Here is an 18643-nt window from a genome sequence, read left to right as displayed (position 1 = left end):
CCACTCTTGGACCAGGAAGCTGATCTACTAAGGCAAACCCTTTAGAGCTGGCGCAGCCGCCCAGAACATGAACTTGAAGCTGGCTGCTCTGGGCTCCTTCCCAGCAACCTCGGAAACCCGGCACCGTGCGCGTGCTCCGGGGCTGGGGCTGGCGCCGACGCGCATGCGCAGGCCTGTCCAGGCGACGGGGAGGTCTGTTTGGGGGCGGAGGAAGTTTTCTCTTTGCACTCCACCCCGGTAGCAGCTCCGAGCCAGGGACGACTTCCTCCCGCAGCTCCTCATTTCGGGTCCATTGCTGCCGCCAGCCCGGACCTGGGTGGGTGGGTCATGGAGCCCCCTCGGGGGCAGGAACCTCAGGCTCCGCAGGAGGTACGGAATGCTTCCCCCTGGCTGCTAGGAAGCTGCGGGGACGGGGTTTCCTGGACGTGCCCCGAGAAGGGGGGATAAGGGGGTCCGTAGGAGGGACTCTGCGTGCCCTGACCCCCTCAAGCCCAGTTGTGTCTGGGAGCTGGGCAGAGGGTCCGGAGGAAGGAAATGAGAGAGGTGGACGCGTTGGCCCCACTCCCCTCCTGGCTGCTACGCCGCCGGGTTTTCTTCGAGCCTCAGGGTCCCTGGGGCCCCGGGAATGGTCCAGAGAGGGCACTGGACTCGGGGTGGATGCCTTGGGCTCCAGCCCCTGCTGCTGTCACGCCTGTGAGTGGAGCACTAGCCTTGCCTCCTTTCCTTCCTCCCTGCCTGCCCGTTTTCTTTTCTTCCGACCCCAGCACCCGAGGCTCCTTCCCTTTATCTGTGATCACGAGACTCGCAACTTATTCCTCTGGGTGGTTTGGGCTTAATGATTGTGCAAGGGGTGACCTTGCAGGATCGCTTCTTTCTTCTCTGCTCCCGCTGGTCTGTCTGGCGAGGGGGTGTGTCAGCCTACCCTTCCCAGTAGGAGATCGGAAATACCCAGATTTCCTGTTTGTGCTAGGTGGGATTTTCTGCTTCACGTCTGTCACGGTGTTGTCAGGGAAGGCGCCCTGCCTTTGTAGGCTTAGCTTCGTTTATGCTAAGAGCTAGGAATGTGGGTCAGAAGCATGCTGAAAAGTATTGAGGGAGGGATGAGGAACCGGAGCTTTGTTTCTGGACACTTTCTTCTTGAGATTTGGAGTAATCAGCATTGTTGACACAATGATTTCTCTGGGAGAGGACGTTGATAGCAAAGAGCTAACTTTCAGTTCTAGTAAGTTTCCTAATGTAAACTGACACTGAGAAGAAGCCAACTTTACGGAGCCCCTTTAGTCAGCCAATCTGTCAATAAACAATCAAGCTAGGCTTAGAGAGGGAGAAACGGAGAAAGGCAAAAGATAGTCCCTGCTCTCAATAAGCTCACAATCTAATGGGGGAAAAATAACATGCAAACAAGTGTATACAAACAAATTATACAAAGCTATATAATTTGAAAGGAATCAATGTATGGAAGGCACTTGATTTATAGAGGATTAGGAAAGGCTTTTTGTAAAATTTTTTGTAAAAAATTTTAGCTGGAATTTATAGGAAGCAAGGGAAGGGCTGGAAGCAGAGATAAGGAGGGAGAGCATTCCAGGCGTGAGGGACAGCCAGTGAAAATGTTTGGAATTAGGGGATAGAATGTCTCGTTCAATGAATAGCTAAGAGGCCCATATTACTGAAATGACAAAGAGTACTTGACGATTGAGTGGTAGGGTTATAAGAAGACCCGAAAGGTATAGAGTATGAGATTATAAAGGGTTTTGACACCAGAGATTTTATATGTGATTCTGAAGGGAGCTCCTGGAGTTTATTGCTTAGGGATGTGAGATGATGGTGCTGATGTGGTCAGACCTGTGACTTAGAAAGATTATTTTGACAGCTGGGTGGTGACTGCTGAAGTGGGGAGAAGACTTGGGGTTGGGAGACCAACCAGCCAGCAGCCCATTGTAATGTCTAGGATTGAGGTGATGAGGGCCTTCACTTAAGTCAGAGTATTTGGAAGCAAACCTGATTTAGCAGGAGATTTGGAATAAATACAATGGCATATGCTTTTTCTCTTCATCTTGAAAGTGGTAGTTAGTGGTGTTTGGCAGGTAGTAGAGGGAGAGAGATATTATTGTTTTTTGACTGAGTTGTCAGAAAACAAGCATTTATTAATTACCTATTAAATGTGCCAGGCACTATATTAAGTACTCCTACTTACTCCATGCCAGGCACTGGGCTAAGGTGCTAGTGATACAAGAAAGGCAAAAAAACAGTTCCTGCTGTTAAGGAGGTCACAGTCTGAAGAGAGCTAACATGCAAACAATTATGTGTAAGCAAAGAAAGTACGAGATAACTGGGAGATAACCAACTGAAAGAAAAGTTTGGGAAAGGCTTCTTGTAGAAGGCAGTATTCTAGCTGTTACTTGGAGGAAGCCAAGAGGTAGAGATGAGGAGGGAGGGAACTCAAGGAATGGAGAACAGACTGAAAATATCCTCAATTATCATTTCAGTTAAGTATCCATTATAAATGTTTAACCTATTTCTAGCCTGCTTCCCTGCTTTCTCAGTTGGTGTATGCTTGAAGAATGTAAATCCATTTTGATATTTCATGCATCTCTGATTTTATTTTCAGACAAGTCATTCATCTGTACTGAGTGTTGCCTTAAATGAGGGTGTGGTAATTGATGACTTCTAAAATCTTTTCTAGTTCTCAGTGATTTTCCTTCTAACAGTTCAGGTTGCAAATCATCCATCCATGCATTCTCATCCTGCAAAAAAACTCTTTTTTGTATATCCTTATATGAGTTTTACTAAAAACACAAAGACTGCTCATTGGTTATCCCTTATTCTTACTACCTGATAGGGTCACCTCCTTTTCGTGACATATATTAACCTAGTAATATCTTTTATGTCCCTTCCCTTACAAAGTTCTCCTTAGGTAATATGCTGTAGCCCATCTTCCCATTACTCTTCGGCGCACCTGAAACTTTAATTCTTTGAAAACTAGATATCCCATATTTTACAGTCATGTAGCATCACTGGAAAAATACTGGTATTAAAAAAAAAGATGGGTTTTTGTTTTAGGAAGAAGCTGTGAGGGGAGGGGGTCATTAAAAATGTTGCATAATTTTTAAAATGCAGTCCAGTTTAATCTCCTCTTATTCAGTACTGGACTAATTTCATTCTTCATTTGAACTATTTATCCAAGACATATGCATTGATGAACTTTGGGGTTGTCTGTCTAGCTGCATTTTAAACCATAAACAGTATGCATTCTTGATCCCATTGGTTTCTGCTCTTCAGAGTTAGGCTAAGCTCTTCTGAGTGAGTATGAATCTCTTTCTAGAGACTTTGCATTGACCTAGATTACCATCTGTAAACCTTTTCATATGCAAGATATCACTAACTAGAGGGAATCCCTCTAGATTTGGACTCTACACTAGGCATCCTTCATGTTATTGACAAATGCCTTTTCCTAGTAAACATTTTTACCAAGACAGCATGTCAAAATGGAAAGGACGCTGGATTTAGAGTTAGAGGACCTGAGCTTAAATTATGGCTTTGCAATTTAGCTGTGTGATCTTGGGCACATCAGCTTCTACCCTCAGTCCCAATTTTTGTCATCTTGTAAAAACTGAGATGATGGACTGACTGCATAGCCTGTAATTCCAGCTCTAAATCTGTGATTTTTTGATTCCCACTTTATTCCTTAATGGATATTCATAATCAAAGGGTCACCAAAAAAGTTGAAATTTTGTGATTTTAATGTGTGTCCCAGATCTTGGAGAAATCTTGGAGAAAATCCTTAAGGTGGCATTACAATAAGCAAAGTGAAATCTTATATTCTATGTACCTCAGCCAATTTTGTGATGGTAATGATATAGCCTAGTTAGAATATTATTTGTCTCAGTCTGTTACTTCTTATGTCATCATTAAAGGTGCTTTTAATATATGTACAAGAAAAATGTAAATTTTTCTCATAAAAAATTTTATAGAAATAAAAAAAACCAGCCACATAGATTATTAGTAAATGCTATTTTCTTAAGCACTCGCCTTTTATTTGTAATGAGCTCTGATTCCCTCACACCATTTTTGATAGCCTCTTTTCTTTCTAGATCTTGATAATTGATCCCTCTAGATCAGTGATGGGCAAACTACTGCTGGAGGGCCAGATGAGGGCCCCCTGAAATGTTCTATCTGGCCAGCTGCATGACATTATTCCTAATCTGATGAATACAATGAGTAGGATACAATACAATGAAATTTCGAAAGAGTTGCCTTAGAAACCGACTGACAGATGAGCATTTCCTTTCCTTTGGCCCCCTCTTTAAAAAGTTTGCCCATCTCTGCTCTAGACCAAAAGTGTCAAGCTATGCAGACATTAACTAGATTAAAATGTAATTTGAATATATTTAACAAAATAAATAAAAGTACAGTCAAATATAGATAATGTTAATCTGTGGTTTTCTAAATCATTATACTGCTGGCAGGGAGTTCTGTTTGATTTTGACACCCCTTTTCTAGATCTGCATAACTGTTGCTTCCAGCAATGACATCTTTTGTGTATCCTTGATCTACTTCTACTAGATGGCAGTTGTTACTGAGGTGAAGCATGGACCCTTCCTAAAATAATGTTACTAGGGATTGATTGAGTCAATAAGCATGAGAATGGGGCCTCCAAGGAGGAGGAGAATTAAGGACATTGAATCAAGGCTTAAGTGAGGAATAGACAATCCAGTCCTACATAGGAGTTTCAGAAAATGGAGAGATGAATGAATTTGGAGTGATCAGGGAAAGTCTTATTGAAAAGGAATTTTTAAGCTAAGCCTTAAAGGATTGAAATCTTCTACAAAGCAGTTAGGGAAGTATATACAGACCAGACTGAGCAGAGATAGTATCAGGTAAGACAGTCTGTCTACTTAGTACAAAGGACTCTGACAAAAGAATAGGAAGAGATAATGACTCAATTATATAGTGTTCAAAGATTTATCAAGTAGTTTCCTCAGTGCACATATTATTCCCATTTTATACCGGAGGAAAATGAGGCTCAGGTAGATTAAGTATGTCAGAACTGGGATTTACATTCATATCTTATGAACTTTCCACTGTAACACAGCTGAACTTTATCCCACAGACTGTAGAGAGCCATCAGAAATTTTTGAATAGGGAGTAGTAAAGTGGCGATTTAGGAAGAGCAGTCTGCCAGTCAGGAACAGGATAGATTGGTTGAGGGTGGTCTTGGAATTCAAATGTGAAGTAATTAGAATTCTAGCTAGGGGTAGGAATATAAAGAAATATTACAAAGTAGTAATAAAAAATGTATTCAAAAACCTGTTGGATGTGGAGAGAAAGGGGAAAATCCAAAAGTGAGTGGGCATCTGGGTGCTAGATTTAAACATTCTTTTTTTAAAAATTGGATTGGAAAGAGAGGAGAGACCGTTAATAAAAACAGTAAAAGATTATTTGATGGCTTCGAGGATACTGACCATGTCATAGTTACTGCATAGCCATGGTTATGCTCTTGCCTCTTTGACCCTTTCATTTTGTGATTCCTCATTTGAATCTTTAGACTTAGTTGTGCCCACAAATTTCTTTACTTGGAATGGTGCTATGAGCGGAGGAGGTACTTAATGAATGTTCATCAAACTGAATATTTGTATCCTCACTCTACAAAGTACCTCTCACATAGTAGGCATTGAATGTTTACTGAGTTAATGTATGAGTTTCTTTCTTTTTTAACAATTTATTTATTTTTAAAATAATATTATTTCCCCTATTCACATGTAAAAACAGTTTTTAAACTTTTTTTAAAGTTTTGAGTTCCAAACTCTCTCCTTTTACACCCTCCCTGACTCCCTCCTAACCTTCCCTGAGATAAGCAATTTAATATAGATTTTACATATGTAATCATGTAAAACATTTTTCCATTAGAATAAATGAAGTAAATTTTTTTGTTTTTTTTTTTAAATTAAACAAAAGTTTTTTGTTTAAATTTTCACATATCAGATTGCTTGAAAGCCAAATATATCTTTTATATTTGCCTTAGAAATACAAAGGAAAATACCATCATAGACATATTTGTACACAATTCTGGCTTTCAACTTTTGGGACAATCAAGCTGGCTGGTTGAATAGGAAAGCCCCTTGGTCTCCACAGATAATTAATCTCTGGAAAATTGAGTTAGATATTGCTTCAAAGCCCAGTTTAAAATTTGTCCTTTTTGAGAAATCATTTCTGATCAACCATATTCCATAATGAATTTTCTCTTGTTCTGTATTCCTTCAGTGCTTAAGTATGTAATCTGTGTCACTTATATGTTTCCTTGGAATTATTTTGTAATTGCTTTATATCTGTCTTATTGCCCCAACTGTTTAAATTTTAAGTTCCTTGTGGACAGGTAGGTCAATCATTGTATTTCTTATACTGAAGTCCTACTACTGTACTGGGTATGCAATAGGAACTTAGTTAAGTTCCTCCTATTTCTTACTCAGTAACATAGTAATATATCCATGTAATTGTTTTCTTGGTGGTCAGACCTTGACATCAAAGGAAAATAAATCATCCATCTCACTTTTTCTTTTTTTTGGCTTCCTTAAGGTGGAAACAAGAGAAGATGAAGAACAAAATATCAAGTTGACAGAAATTTTGGAGCTCTTGGTTGCAGCTGGATATTTCAGGGCAAGAATTAAAGGTTTATCACCCTTTGACAAAGTAAGAAGAAAGTCCTTTGTGTCATAGTAGTGTGATTGATACTGGGAGTGGAAGATAATAGAGAATCATTTTACCAACTTATTCTCTGCCTATTTTCTGTCAGTTTCTCTGTCCCTGTTTTCCAGTCCCCACCAAATTCTCAGTTGTTATAGAAGTCTTCAGATTGTTGTTTTTGTTTGTTTGTTTTTTTAACATAACTGCCTTTATAAATAAATAATATTTATTGAGCAGCTTCTATTTTCATGGTCGTACCTGACTGTGAAATATACAAAGAAACACAAGTTGCACCTTCTACTCTTACATGGATTGGTCAAATTGGAGAGGCACAAGAAATTTGTAGATTGTTTTGTATACTGGATGAGATCGTGGTTATTATATAGTTCAGTGTTTCCCAACTTAACCAATATAATAGATTTGTAAAGGATTTACCCCAACATGTCTGTCCTTTCTTCCTTTTCCTTCTTCCTTCTTGATTTTACCTTAGACAAATTTTTAGCAAAAGTTCATTAAATGCAAGCTATTTGTGTAATTGTCTTAGTTGAGTTATTGAAAACATAGTATAGCCATCATCTAATTAGTCCCTACAAAGTTAAGGAACCATCCAATAAAAGTGGTATGTAATTAATATAATCCCAGCGCCTTTGGCTAAAAGGTTTTATAAAAAAAAAACAACCCGAGGCAGAAAGGAACTGGTTCTTATGGTCTTTACCCCAAAATCAGCCCTGCCTCAGTTTTCTTCTTTTTAATCTCAGTCATAGCTGGGTCTCTACTCTGTATAGGTCAGGGTAAGGCAGAGAGAGCACTTTCTCTTTAAGTTACTGTCATCAGTATTTGATTAGCCATGATGGCATTCAGGCCCTCCTCATCCCTCTTAGTATAGCAGAAATGGGGTTAATTCTCCCATTTTGCCACCTCATATTTCCCTTGTATTCTACTTCTTACCCTCTCACAGTTCTAAGACCTTTACTAACAACTAAAGATAAAATGAAACAGTTTCACATAGTACTGAATTATTGTTTCAGAGTCCATACAGTCTTTCTTAAGTATCCCAATTTACCCAAATTGATAATGTCCAGCAAGGTTTTTTCAAGGCTACTCAGTTCTTTTTGATCTCACTAACCTTAGGACCTCGATGCATCATATGGCCATGCCCCTTAATTACTGCCTTAGGAAAAGACCCAATGTACTTTCCTTGAGATATCTCTAATCCACTTATTAGTTGTATGATTTTGGGCAAGTCACTTTTCTTTTCAGAGCCTTAATTTCCTCATCTGTAGCAGAAATGGGGTTAATTCTCCCTTTTCCCCACCTCATATTTCTCTTGTATTCCACTTCTCATCAGCCCTGCCTCAGTTTTCTTCTTTTTGTACATACAATATGTTTAGATGACCTCTAAAGTCCATTCTAATTCTAAGAGTTAAATGAGGAAAACCCTACATGTGGTTCCTCCAGGGTCCAGCTACAATAGCTAGGTGCCTTCCTAGCTAGTATCCTTCATAAAATTTTGTCTATGGACCCAGAATGTAACCTTAAGACACGGAAAGGAAAGATAACAAAGAGCCAAAAAGCCAATTTTCCTGTGTTTATGACATCCGGTTTGATGGAGTGGAAGCTCTCCCATTTTTAGTGTCAGAAAACCTATGTTTTAAGTTCTGCCCCTAACACTAGTTTTATGATTCTAGACAAATTACTTAACCATTTTGACCTATAAATGGAAGATAATTATACTTGTACCAACTACTTCATAGGGTTATTGTGAGGGTATCATGACCCAGAGCTGATCAGTTCAGTCTGATGACTTAGGTTGGAGATGGGAATGAAATGAGACACCTCTAGACCCTCTAACAGTTAACAAAAGAAAGTTTACCTAGAGCTAGAGAAGAACATTCAGGGTAGGGAAAGGGATCTTTATTAAGAGCAGCTGTCTTGTGCTGGTGTTAGTCAGGTTGCTAAGCTATAATCAGAAGCCTGAGACAGGTGCTCCAGCCCTTAAGTCCTGGGTGTTTCTGTAATGATCTTGAAATGAAGTCAACCGGTAAGCCTTGGGGACAGTTTTAGAGCTTTTTGAAGAAAAACCAGCCTAGCTTTCATTGGTCAGGGTCTTAGGATATTGCTTCTACCCTAGAACACCTTAAGCATTCATCAAAGCATTGTTAAGTACATCCAATCAGTAAACAAATATATTTTTAGTAAGTTCCTTCTTGGCACTATGGAGGGAGCAAAAAAGTATTTACATAATAATGATAATATATTTAACATATTACTTAATTATAAGATAATAATCTAGTTGTACATTGAGGCATATACATGATAACTTACAGTATTATGCAGTAAGTCCAATAGGGCTTTAGAGAAAGGGGAAATAATTTTAAGCTTGAATGGTTAAAGAAGGCTTTGCATAGGGGAGACTCAAGCCATTTCTTAAGGATTGAATAGGACTTGGATAGGCAGAAAAGAAAAGGGGAGGCATTCCATGCTGAGGGATGAGGTGTCCACAGAGGCACAAATAATTTCATCTGAATAAATCTTAATGATCAGTTATGTGCAGTGCATTGTGGTCAGTACTGGATATACAACAAAAGTGGACCAGCCAGTGACCCTCAAGAAGCTTATGATCTATTAGAGGAAATATAACATGATAAATGTAAACAGTAAATGGATAGACTTGCAGCAATAAAAGTTTGGTCTGGCCAAAGCAGGACGTTTTGTAGAGATGTAATGAGATGAGGTAAGAAAGGTAGGTTGGAGCTAGATTTTTACAGATTATGTGCTTGACTAAGGAGTTAAAACTTCATCTCAAAGGCAGTAGGGATCATTTAAGGTGTTTGAGCAAGAAAGTGCTGCAAAGAAATAATTTGAATAATTCTTCTCCTAATCTTGGTTACTCATTTGGCAAATACTGTGTGTCCCAAAAGTCTTGGTGGAATTTTAATAATTTAAATTAATTATTAATTAAATTAATTAAAGCTGTATCTACATCACATGCTAGAAAGAGCACTGGGAGTGTGGATGACTTGTTGTCATTCATTCCAACTTTTGGAGAACTCAAAACAACTGTCCTTCTGATAGTGGCTGAGTAGCATCATCTTCATACATGATGGATGTTACAGTTTCTCTAGAGTAGCCATATAAGTGAACTAGGAGAAAAAGGAAAAGATTGCCAAATGAATGTCTTTCAGACACTGGCTTTAAAAAATATAAGGTAAATAAAAGGTAGAGACAGGCCCATATAGGTGGAGTAGCTGATACCTTATGCAGTGTGATTTGAAAAACTCAGGAATCCTGCCCCAAAAGATTCCACTTTAGTACCAAAGTATATGAAGTATTGCCTGTTCATTTATCAAGTTCATTTATCAGTGTGCCTTCCTTCTTACAAAGATACCTACTTCATAATTTGGCTTAGGGTTGAGGCTAACAAATAGTTATTAGCCAAGAATGAGAGTGACCTTTAATTCTAGATTCAAAAATTTGTTGAGGCATTCCCACAAATCTGTAGAGTACTTATATTACACATGTAACAGATACTTAAAAGGGTTTGTTATTGAATTATATTGTGTACAGTTTGTAAATTCTCAGCAAGTCAAATATAATTGGACATCTTTGGTAATAATTTATTATTATGAAAAATTCTAGACTTCTGATTTTACTATCCCTTATTCTCCACATATGCCCAGAACATAAGGTCTCAGCAAACTCTGAGAATGAACCAGTTAATCAGGAATAGGGATAGTAACTACACAGAATTATGGGCAATAATAGAGGCATTTGGAAGTCTTGTTCAGTAGTTTTGTTTTTTTTTAACCCCTTACCTTCCATCTTAAAATCTATAAATGTGTACTGAGGTTCCAAGGCAGAGGAGCAGTAAGGGCTAGGCAGTAGAAAGCAACTTGCCCAAAGTCACACAGCTAGGAAGTGTCTAAGGCCATATCTGAACCCAGAACCTCCTTTCTTCAAGCCTGGCTTTCATTCTGCCAAGCTTCCTAGCTGCCCACAGTGTCCAGTAATTTTGGAGAAAAGATAATGTAATGAGATCTGCATTACAGGTTACAATCCATCCATGCCTTCTCATTCTGTGCAATTCATTCTGTCCTACCAAAAACAAAAAATAAATGTCTTTTTACTCATTGGTCACTGCTTCTGAATATGGAACTCAACCCTGCCACAGAAACAAGGCATCCGGACCCAAGGGGTAGGGATGCTGGGGTTCAGTACCACTCAAACAGCTGCCACAACTTCTTGGATTTCAGTTGGGTTATAACCAGCCTGAGGGAACAATGCCCAGGCACAGCCACAAAAAGCCTGCACTTGGAGGAGCTAAGTTCTAGACTGTTGATTTAATAAGCAAAAGGGGTGCCATAGTCAAGCCCGTAATTGGCTATTGTAGAGAAAGTAGACTGTAGCCCATCTGTCCCATTTATCTAATTGGTTAATCATACATCACTTGGGATTATGTTGTAGCCTACCCTGGAGAGTGCACATCTCCAGCTTTGGAGTCAACTGAGACAGCTTGAATTTTATTTCTCCTCATATCATTTTCTTTTTCTTATGAATAAATCTCACCTCCCCATCCAGGCTGTATGTGTTCTTTCAGGGCAGACATCATGGCATATATTTCTCTTTTATCTCAGCATACAGTAATAGTTCTACAAATACATGCTGAGTGACTAATCCAAATCCGTGGTTTGGATGAATTATAACTAAAGTAGTAAAGACTTTAGTAAAATACTAAAGTAAAGTAATAAAGCAAAGTAGTAAAGATGTTTTCTTTATATTCATACATATGCAGACCATAAGTAGATTATGTAAGAACAGTTAATAATATTCCTTACCTCCTCTTCTCCCACCCCTATGCCCTTTCCACCAAAATTGAAAAGAAAATATTAATTTTTTCCTATGTTTTCCAGGTTGTGGGAGGAATGACTTGGTGTATTACTACCTGCAATTTTGATATAGATGTCGACTTACTTTTTCAGGAAAACTCTACAATAGGTCAAAAAATGTAAGTTCTTAATTGCTTATGAAATTGATCTATTCTGAATGATACCTTTTATTGGCTGGAGAGTACTCAGCTTGTATCATGCAAAATTGGTTTGTGTAACTCGCAATAAAAAAAGTCTCATACACTGAACTCCTCATATCTTTGTTACCTTCTGAACACACAGATAACCAAGGTCTCTATGATCTCTTTAGCTGAGAGGTAAGAGACATCTCTAGGGTTGTTTGGAGATAGTGGGGGTGGGGGTTTAGGGAGGATAACGTAGGAAAGGTTGTTAAGAATTGTGGGGAGGGAAGTTTTGTCCTTCCTTTCACAGAAACACTTGACTTTTTATCCTAAATTCCTTCTGCCCAAGAACACCTTCCCAATAACCTGCTAAGGACCTAGTTCAATCATCCTCAAATGACATTCAGGCCTCTTGTATTTATTGATCAGAAGACCTATGTTCTAGTTCTTTCTGTCACTTATTGGCTGAGTTTCCTTAGGCAAGTCACTTTTCTCTGGGCCTCAGTTTCTCCCATTGTAAAATGAGATGCTTAAGCTAAATGATCTCTAAAGTGTCTTCCAGTTCTGACATTCTATGGTTGTATTATCCCTTGAATGACACAGATAATCCCAAAGAATTGAATAATCCAAAATTCATCTTTATCTGTCTTTGGAATGTATTATATGACTGATTAATTTATTCAACAGATTTACCTTCCTAATTACATGCTGCTTAGGCTAATATTCATTCAGTCAACATTTATTAAACAGCTACAATTTAGTTGGTAATCCTTGAGCTTATTTCTACTGATGTGAGAATCCTTTTAAATCCTTAAAAACAGAGACTAGCATGGTGCCTTGTACATAGTAGATACTCTGTAAATAAACTTGCCAATTTGGTGGTGGAAAGGTAGCCAGAAGCTTATCTTATGTGGGGACAGAAGGAAGTAAACCTAGTATTAAATGTTTCCTTCTGGACTCACCAATTTCTCTTGATATAGGCTTCTGTTTTCCGCAATAACCTTCCAGCTATTACCTACCTTTGGATTTAAATCCCTTTCAACCAAGCTTTTGTCCTTTTTAGGTATGCAAAAGATTGAAACTGTTTGTAGGTAGTATTGTTATTTTTGGACAGAAGGCTTTCCCCAGTGATGCTCAGATGATGGTGTCAACCTGATAGAAATCAGGAATCTTAATTTCTAGTCCTGACTATGTATGCCATTTGGTTGTAGACAAGTCATTTTGTGGGGCTTCATTTTGCTTATCTGTAAAATAAAAGGGTTAGGTTAGAGGATAGCCATCTTCATATATTTGGAAGGATCTCATATGAAAGAGGGATTAGGCTTATTCTGCTTGGTCCTAAAGGGCAGAATTTAGGAGTAATGGTAGAAATTATAGAAAAATAAATTCAGGCTTAGATTGAGGAAAAGTTTCCTAATAATTAGAGCTATCTACAAGGGGAATGAACTGCTGTTGGTTTCCCTTGAAATAGTCAAGAAAAGGTATCCACTTATTAGGAGTAGCTTCTTGCTCATGTTACTTAGAGAAGTTGGCTTTTCAGGTCCTTTTCAACTTGGAATTTCCTCAAACTCTTCCTTCTAGCCCAGAAGCTCATCTCTCTCCACTATCCCTGAGAATACTGTTAATAAAGTGCTAAGAACATTAGTTATAGAAGAAAAATATATGATTCAGAGAAAGACCATATAAAAGAATCAGGAAACTTTGGGAAGGTGTGAAATATCTTTTCCTGGTACCTTAGAGAATGAAATAGTTACATTCTCCTTTGGAGAAGCTGTGCAAAGACTGTTTGAAGAGCAGGAAACTGAGAAAGAAGTCCCAGCTTCTTGTTTGTTTCTTTTTTGGTTTTGCTTTTTATTTTGTTTTCATTTTAGATTGCAGAATAAATGATGAATTATTCCAAGTGGTTATCTTTGTCAAACTAAGAAAACTGCAGACGCTAGAGGGAGCTTTTCTCCTTCAGGAAATGTCTTTTAAACAAGAAAAAAATCCTGCCTTACATAGATCGTTATAACACATTCAGTTGTTAAAGACTAATGTCTAGCCACTGGAACCTAGGACTTCTAGTTCTAGAGAACCTCTTTCAAGCAAGACTGCCTTTAAATTATTAGAGAAAGATATGCATACTTTTACAAACAAATATATGTATGTTTTAAATCTAAATATACAGAGATCTATATTCATCTTATACTTCTATCTCAAATAGAAGATGGTTGCCTTTCTCTCTTCTACCATTCATATCTGAAAAGATTCACAAGTAGGAAATTTATTGGTTTCCTTTGATGCCTACTGTCTCATGACCACCATTTTTCTTCCCATAATGAACCCCAAACCATCCTGCTGTAAAGACCATTCTTTCCTATTCATTGGAGATATTATTTAGAAATTGTCTCTTTTTTTTTTAAAACCCTTATCTTCCATCTTAGAATTGTTACTGAATATAGGTTCTAAGGTAGAAGAATGGTAAAGGCTACGCAACTGGGGTTAAGTGACTTGCCCAGGGTCACACAGCTAGGAAGTATCTGAGGCCACATTTGAACTCAGGTCCTCTTGACTTCAGGCCTGGTGCTCCATCCACTGAGCAACTTAGCTGCTCCTTTGGGATTTTTCAAAGGTCACTTGTTGCCTCTTCAGCTTTTTGTTGGCTTTTTTCTTTCAATAGTGCCCTGACAGAAAAAATTGTATCTGTTCTGCCAAGGATGAAGTGCCCACACCGCCTGGAGCCTCATCAGATCCAGGGGCTGGATTTTATTCATATATTTCCCGTTGTACAGGTAAGAACCTTCCTGTATATTAGGGGTTGAAGATTGGGCCTGGACCTGGGTCTGATTTCTTTGGCATAAGAAACTCAACCAACATAGACAAGCACTTTATCTATAACTTATAAATGAGTGAGTGAATGAATAAATGAATGAATAAAATGAGAGAACATTTATTAGATACTTACCATGCCTTAGACTGTGCTAAACATGAAGGATACAAAGACTATCCCTGCTCTCAGAGTTCATATTCTAAAAGGGAAAGTTTACAGACTTTTAGGAGTTTGGAAATCTCTGTTGTAGTCAAATCAAGCCAGCCAGCATCGATTAAGGAGTTAGTTTGTGCCAGGCTCTGTGCCAAGCACTAGGGATATAAAGAAAGACAAAAGCAGTGCCTGCCCTCAGGTAACTTACAGTCTTACGGGCCTCAGGCCCCTTCTTTCTGTGCTGTTATTTTATTTCAGTTCCTCTAACATAAATGAGTCTAGTTATTGACAGAGCTGGCTGCTGTTCTTACTAAGAAGGATGCTCTTGGGGAAATGCTTTTTTTAAATGCATCTCATTAACATGGGACATTCAACAGAGGGTTGTTTTTTTCTGGGGAAGTTGAATACTGATCCTTGTGTTGGAGAGAGAATATGCAATGATTTCCTCTGGCTCTGGTGGAGATGGAAGGAGCATGCAAATGAACTTCTGGCTAGCCCCTCACTGGCTTTGTTTTTCTCTTATTGCTCATGAGCCTTGATGCTTCCAGTGACACGAAGGGACTCTCTTCAGATGCTCTGGACATAGTCCAAGAGTCATAATAATGATCAGTGTTTATGGAGCACCATAAGCACCATATCTACATGATCTTTACTACAGCCCCTCAAAGACAGATGTGTCTGTCGCTCAAGCAGTATTGTTTTTCTTTGGCAGTTGGGGGAGCTAAGGTCCAGAGAGGTTGACTTTCATGAACCCACGCACACAGATATTGAGTCTTAAGCCAAGACTAGAATCAGAGTCTTTTCCTATTTCCTCTGCATAAAACCCAGTGAACCCAGCCTAGAGAAGAGATCTAGCCCGAGTCTTTCTTACTGGAATGTGCCAACATTTTATTTTCCTGAGTCTTTGAGGTCAGAGAAAGGACAGAGTAAAATCTGGGAGTGAAGTTTCTGAGCAGGGAAGAGCTTGCTTCTGGGATTCCTGACATGTCACTAAAAGTGAGTGTCGCAGCTCTCCATGTCCTCACTGGCAGGGGCTGGCTGAAACCTTGAATCTTTTGTATTTGAGTGACTCTTACCAGTCATCTCCATATTTGAGATTAGGAAAGGGAGAGATACAAATTGTAGCATTTAAAAGTGGCAGAAAAGATTGGTATCTGACCAACTAGCTTTCTCTCTTACTACTCAGATGTGAAGATAGTAAGGTGTGATATTTTCCTGAGTTTGTTATCTTGATACATGCTAGAGAGCCAGGGGAGATTAAATGAATGTTTTGAGTCTCATTGTCTCATAGACTTAGTGTGACAGGACCTCTAGCTATCCTCTTCAACTCCTTGGTTTTACAGATGGGGAAACTGAGTCCCAGGGAGGTAACATACCCAACGTCATACAGGCAGTGTGTATCAGAAATAGAATTTGGACACAGATGATCTGGTTCCAGAGATAAATAATGTTCTTCCTATGCTATCTCATTGTCTCCTCTGTGTGTGTGTGTGTGTATAGTATTTAAAACATTTTATAGAATTGAGTTCTATATTTTTTCTAATTGTTTCAGAAAATCTTTATATAGACAATCCATGTAGGAGAGCCCATTTCAGTGAATACCATGGAATGTCGAAATTGTTTTATTGTAGTGAAATGTTGTTTTGATGGGTACACTGCTAAAAATCTTGTTTCCTGTCAGACAGAAGACAGGAGATGAAATAGAGCTGATGCTCAGCTTCTTTTTTCAGTGAATAAACTCAGCGAAGGTCCTGAGAAAGAACTTTCACATTCTCTCCATACTTTTTTCCATCTTCCAAATTCCTGAATCTTGTTTTTTTATTGTATTATATATTGATATGACTGAGAGGTAGCCTTTTGCCATAGTAAGGAGAGAACTGGGTTTCTGAAGTTCTGCCTCTGATGGCAGTGTGACCCTAGATAATCTTCTTGAACCTTGCCCATAGACAAACAGCTAACTAGTGACAGTCCCAAGATTAAAACTCAGATCCCAAATTCCCTGCAACAAAAATTTTTTGTAGTGAATTAATTGTGCCTCAGTCATAAAGTTCTGGTATTGGGGATCATCTTCAAGAATATGGAAATAATGTTATTTAGGGGCCTTTTTATAGTGGTAATTGTTGCAATGAGATCTTAGCCATATTAACATATTTGACACTATTTTCCTCTTTAGTGGTTGGTGAAACGTGCCATAGAAACCAGAGAAGAAATGGGTGACTACATTCGATCCTATTCCATATCTCAGTTTCAGAAAACCTATAGTCTCCCTGAGGTCAGTGCCTTTTTTTTCCTTCTTTTTGTTATTGTTGAAATTCCAGCCTTGTGAAGGGTTGTTTAGGAAGGGGGCAGGAAAACAGGTAGAAAAGAGGAAAAAGGTGATGCCCAGTAATATTTAGTGAATATGTGCTTAAAGTACTATTATCAGAGCCCTTTGCTTGGGTCTAAGTTACAGGTACACAGTATTCAACATCTTTTCTCCAATCTGTCCAATCTTCAGTGTGCAACCTGGATCTCCTTGTACTCTGGATGGGCATTGAGGGTTTAGTAGACAGGTAGACCCAAAGTTTTCAAGTTATTAAGCCTAGTGTCTGGCGGAAGGAGCAGAGAGCAAAGAATAATTTTAATGGGAGGAAGGGCAGACTTTGAAGACCCCATTATACCCCTTTCCTATGAACATCCTCACCGTAGATGAAGCACAGCTGTCCTGCCATCAGAAAGGGTTCCAAAGAACTAAGCAGGAAAGCAGTCAAATATAGGCCAGTCTCTTTAGAAGAGTCAGCCAAGCAAATAGGTCTAGGATCATAGAGTCATGAATTTAGATGTAGGAAGGATCTTGGAGGCCACTGGGTCAAGAACCCCTTCATTTTAGAGATGAGGGAACCTAGCCCCAGAGAGGTTAAGTGACAGCTAAGGCAGGGGAGGAGGTAAATAAATCTAGGCAGACAAGATGTAGAAGTAAGAGGGCGAACAAGAAGAGTGCCAGAAAGAGGAATTATTGAATTCTAAAAGCAGGACAGAGTCATCCTTCTTTGCCTCATTTTATTATGCCTGCTTGGTATGTTTGAGAGTAGGTAGAGTCAGCTGTGTATCCACAAGTATCTCATAACACAAGGCCTAGAGGTGAATCCTACCCCTGATTATGGCACGTTTACCTCTTGACCTAAGACATTTGGCTAAATCTTAGGGGGCCTTTGAATTTGGCATTTCCTTTGTAGTCCTATGTACTTTATGCATTTTAAAACTTTTCTGAGAAGGGGTTCATAGGCTTCACCAGGCTGCCAAAGGGCTCCATGACCCTCAGAAGGTTAAAAACCTTTGCCCTACAGGATGTTGCTGGGTTTAAGGCTGGGGTGAGGTAGCTGAAAGTGGAAAGGTAGATATAGGTCACAGGTTTAAAAAAAAATTTACTTTCAACTGAGATAAAGGAAACTGCAAGGTGGGAATGGCTTGGCTTTACAAGGGCCAGAAATAAAGGTAAAGAAACCCAAGGAAGCCAATGTTCCATACTAAAGAGTCAGCCAACTTAATGTGAGCCCAACAGCAAACATTTGGAAGAGATTTGAGAGTGCTTTAAACCAAATCAAGCCAATTTAGTAACTTGAAGCCATTGCTCTTGTGACTTCCCTAATGCATATAGGTTCTTCCTAAGATCCATGAATTGTATCATTTCTGTTCAGGGCTTTTAAGGTGGTTTGGTGCTTGGTAGATGTGACTACCTCTCTCATGCACCCACTTCTCTCACCAAGTATTTTGTGCAAACTAGCCTTTTCCCATGATATTTTTTGATTGGGCTTTCTTTATCAAAGGAGTAATTAGGAAGGCAAGTTTCTAAGCTAATTTGTCAGTTGAGTTTTTATTATTTTGCATTTGGTTTTTAACTGTCAATTATCTTACAGGATGATGACTTCTTGCAAAGGAAAGAAAAATCCATCAAGACAGTTACTGATATATTTGTAAGTTCTCTCATCTATGTTCTTCAGAGGATGTTTGGT

General features: G+C 38.9%; 1 protein-coding gene across 3 annotated transcripts in view; it reads left to right on the top strand.

Moving 5' to 3' along the window:
* The first annotated feature begins 251 nt into the window (after positions 1-251).
* Positions 252-18643, top strand: part of CCDC93 (coiled-coil domain containing 93) — a 118566-nt gene continuing 100174 nt past the window's right edge. For 2 of the 3 annotated variants that reach the window (XM_044669915.1, XM_044669917.1), the window contains exons 1-6: positions 252-369; positions 6574-6687; positions 11592-11686; positions 14349-14460; positions 16825-16923; positions 18548-18604. In XM_044669915.1, the coding sequence (XP_044525850.1) occupies positions 328-369; positions 6574-6687; positions 11592-11686; positions 14349-14460; positions 16825-16923; positions 18548-18604 (519 nt within the window). In that variant the 5' untranslated portion in view covers positions 252-327. Of the gene's footprint in view, positions 370-6573; positions 6688-11515; positions 11687-14348; positions 14461-16824; positions 16924-18547; positions 18605-18643 lie in introns of those variants that run through there. The other variant, XM_044669918.1, reaches the window with a different exon arrangement.

The sequence above is a fragment of the Gracilinanus agilis genome, chromosome 3 (genome assembly GCF_016433145.1).
Source record: "Gracilinanus agilis isolate LMUSP501 chromosome 3, AgileGrace, whole genome shotgun sequence".
Lineage (NCBI taxonomy): Eukaryota > Metazoa > Chordata > Mammalia > Didelphimorphia > Didelphidae > Gracilinanus > Gracilinanus agilis.
This window is presented reverse-complemented; position numbering and strand designations above follow the sequence as displayed.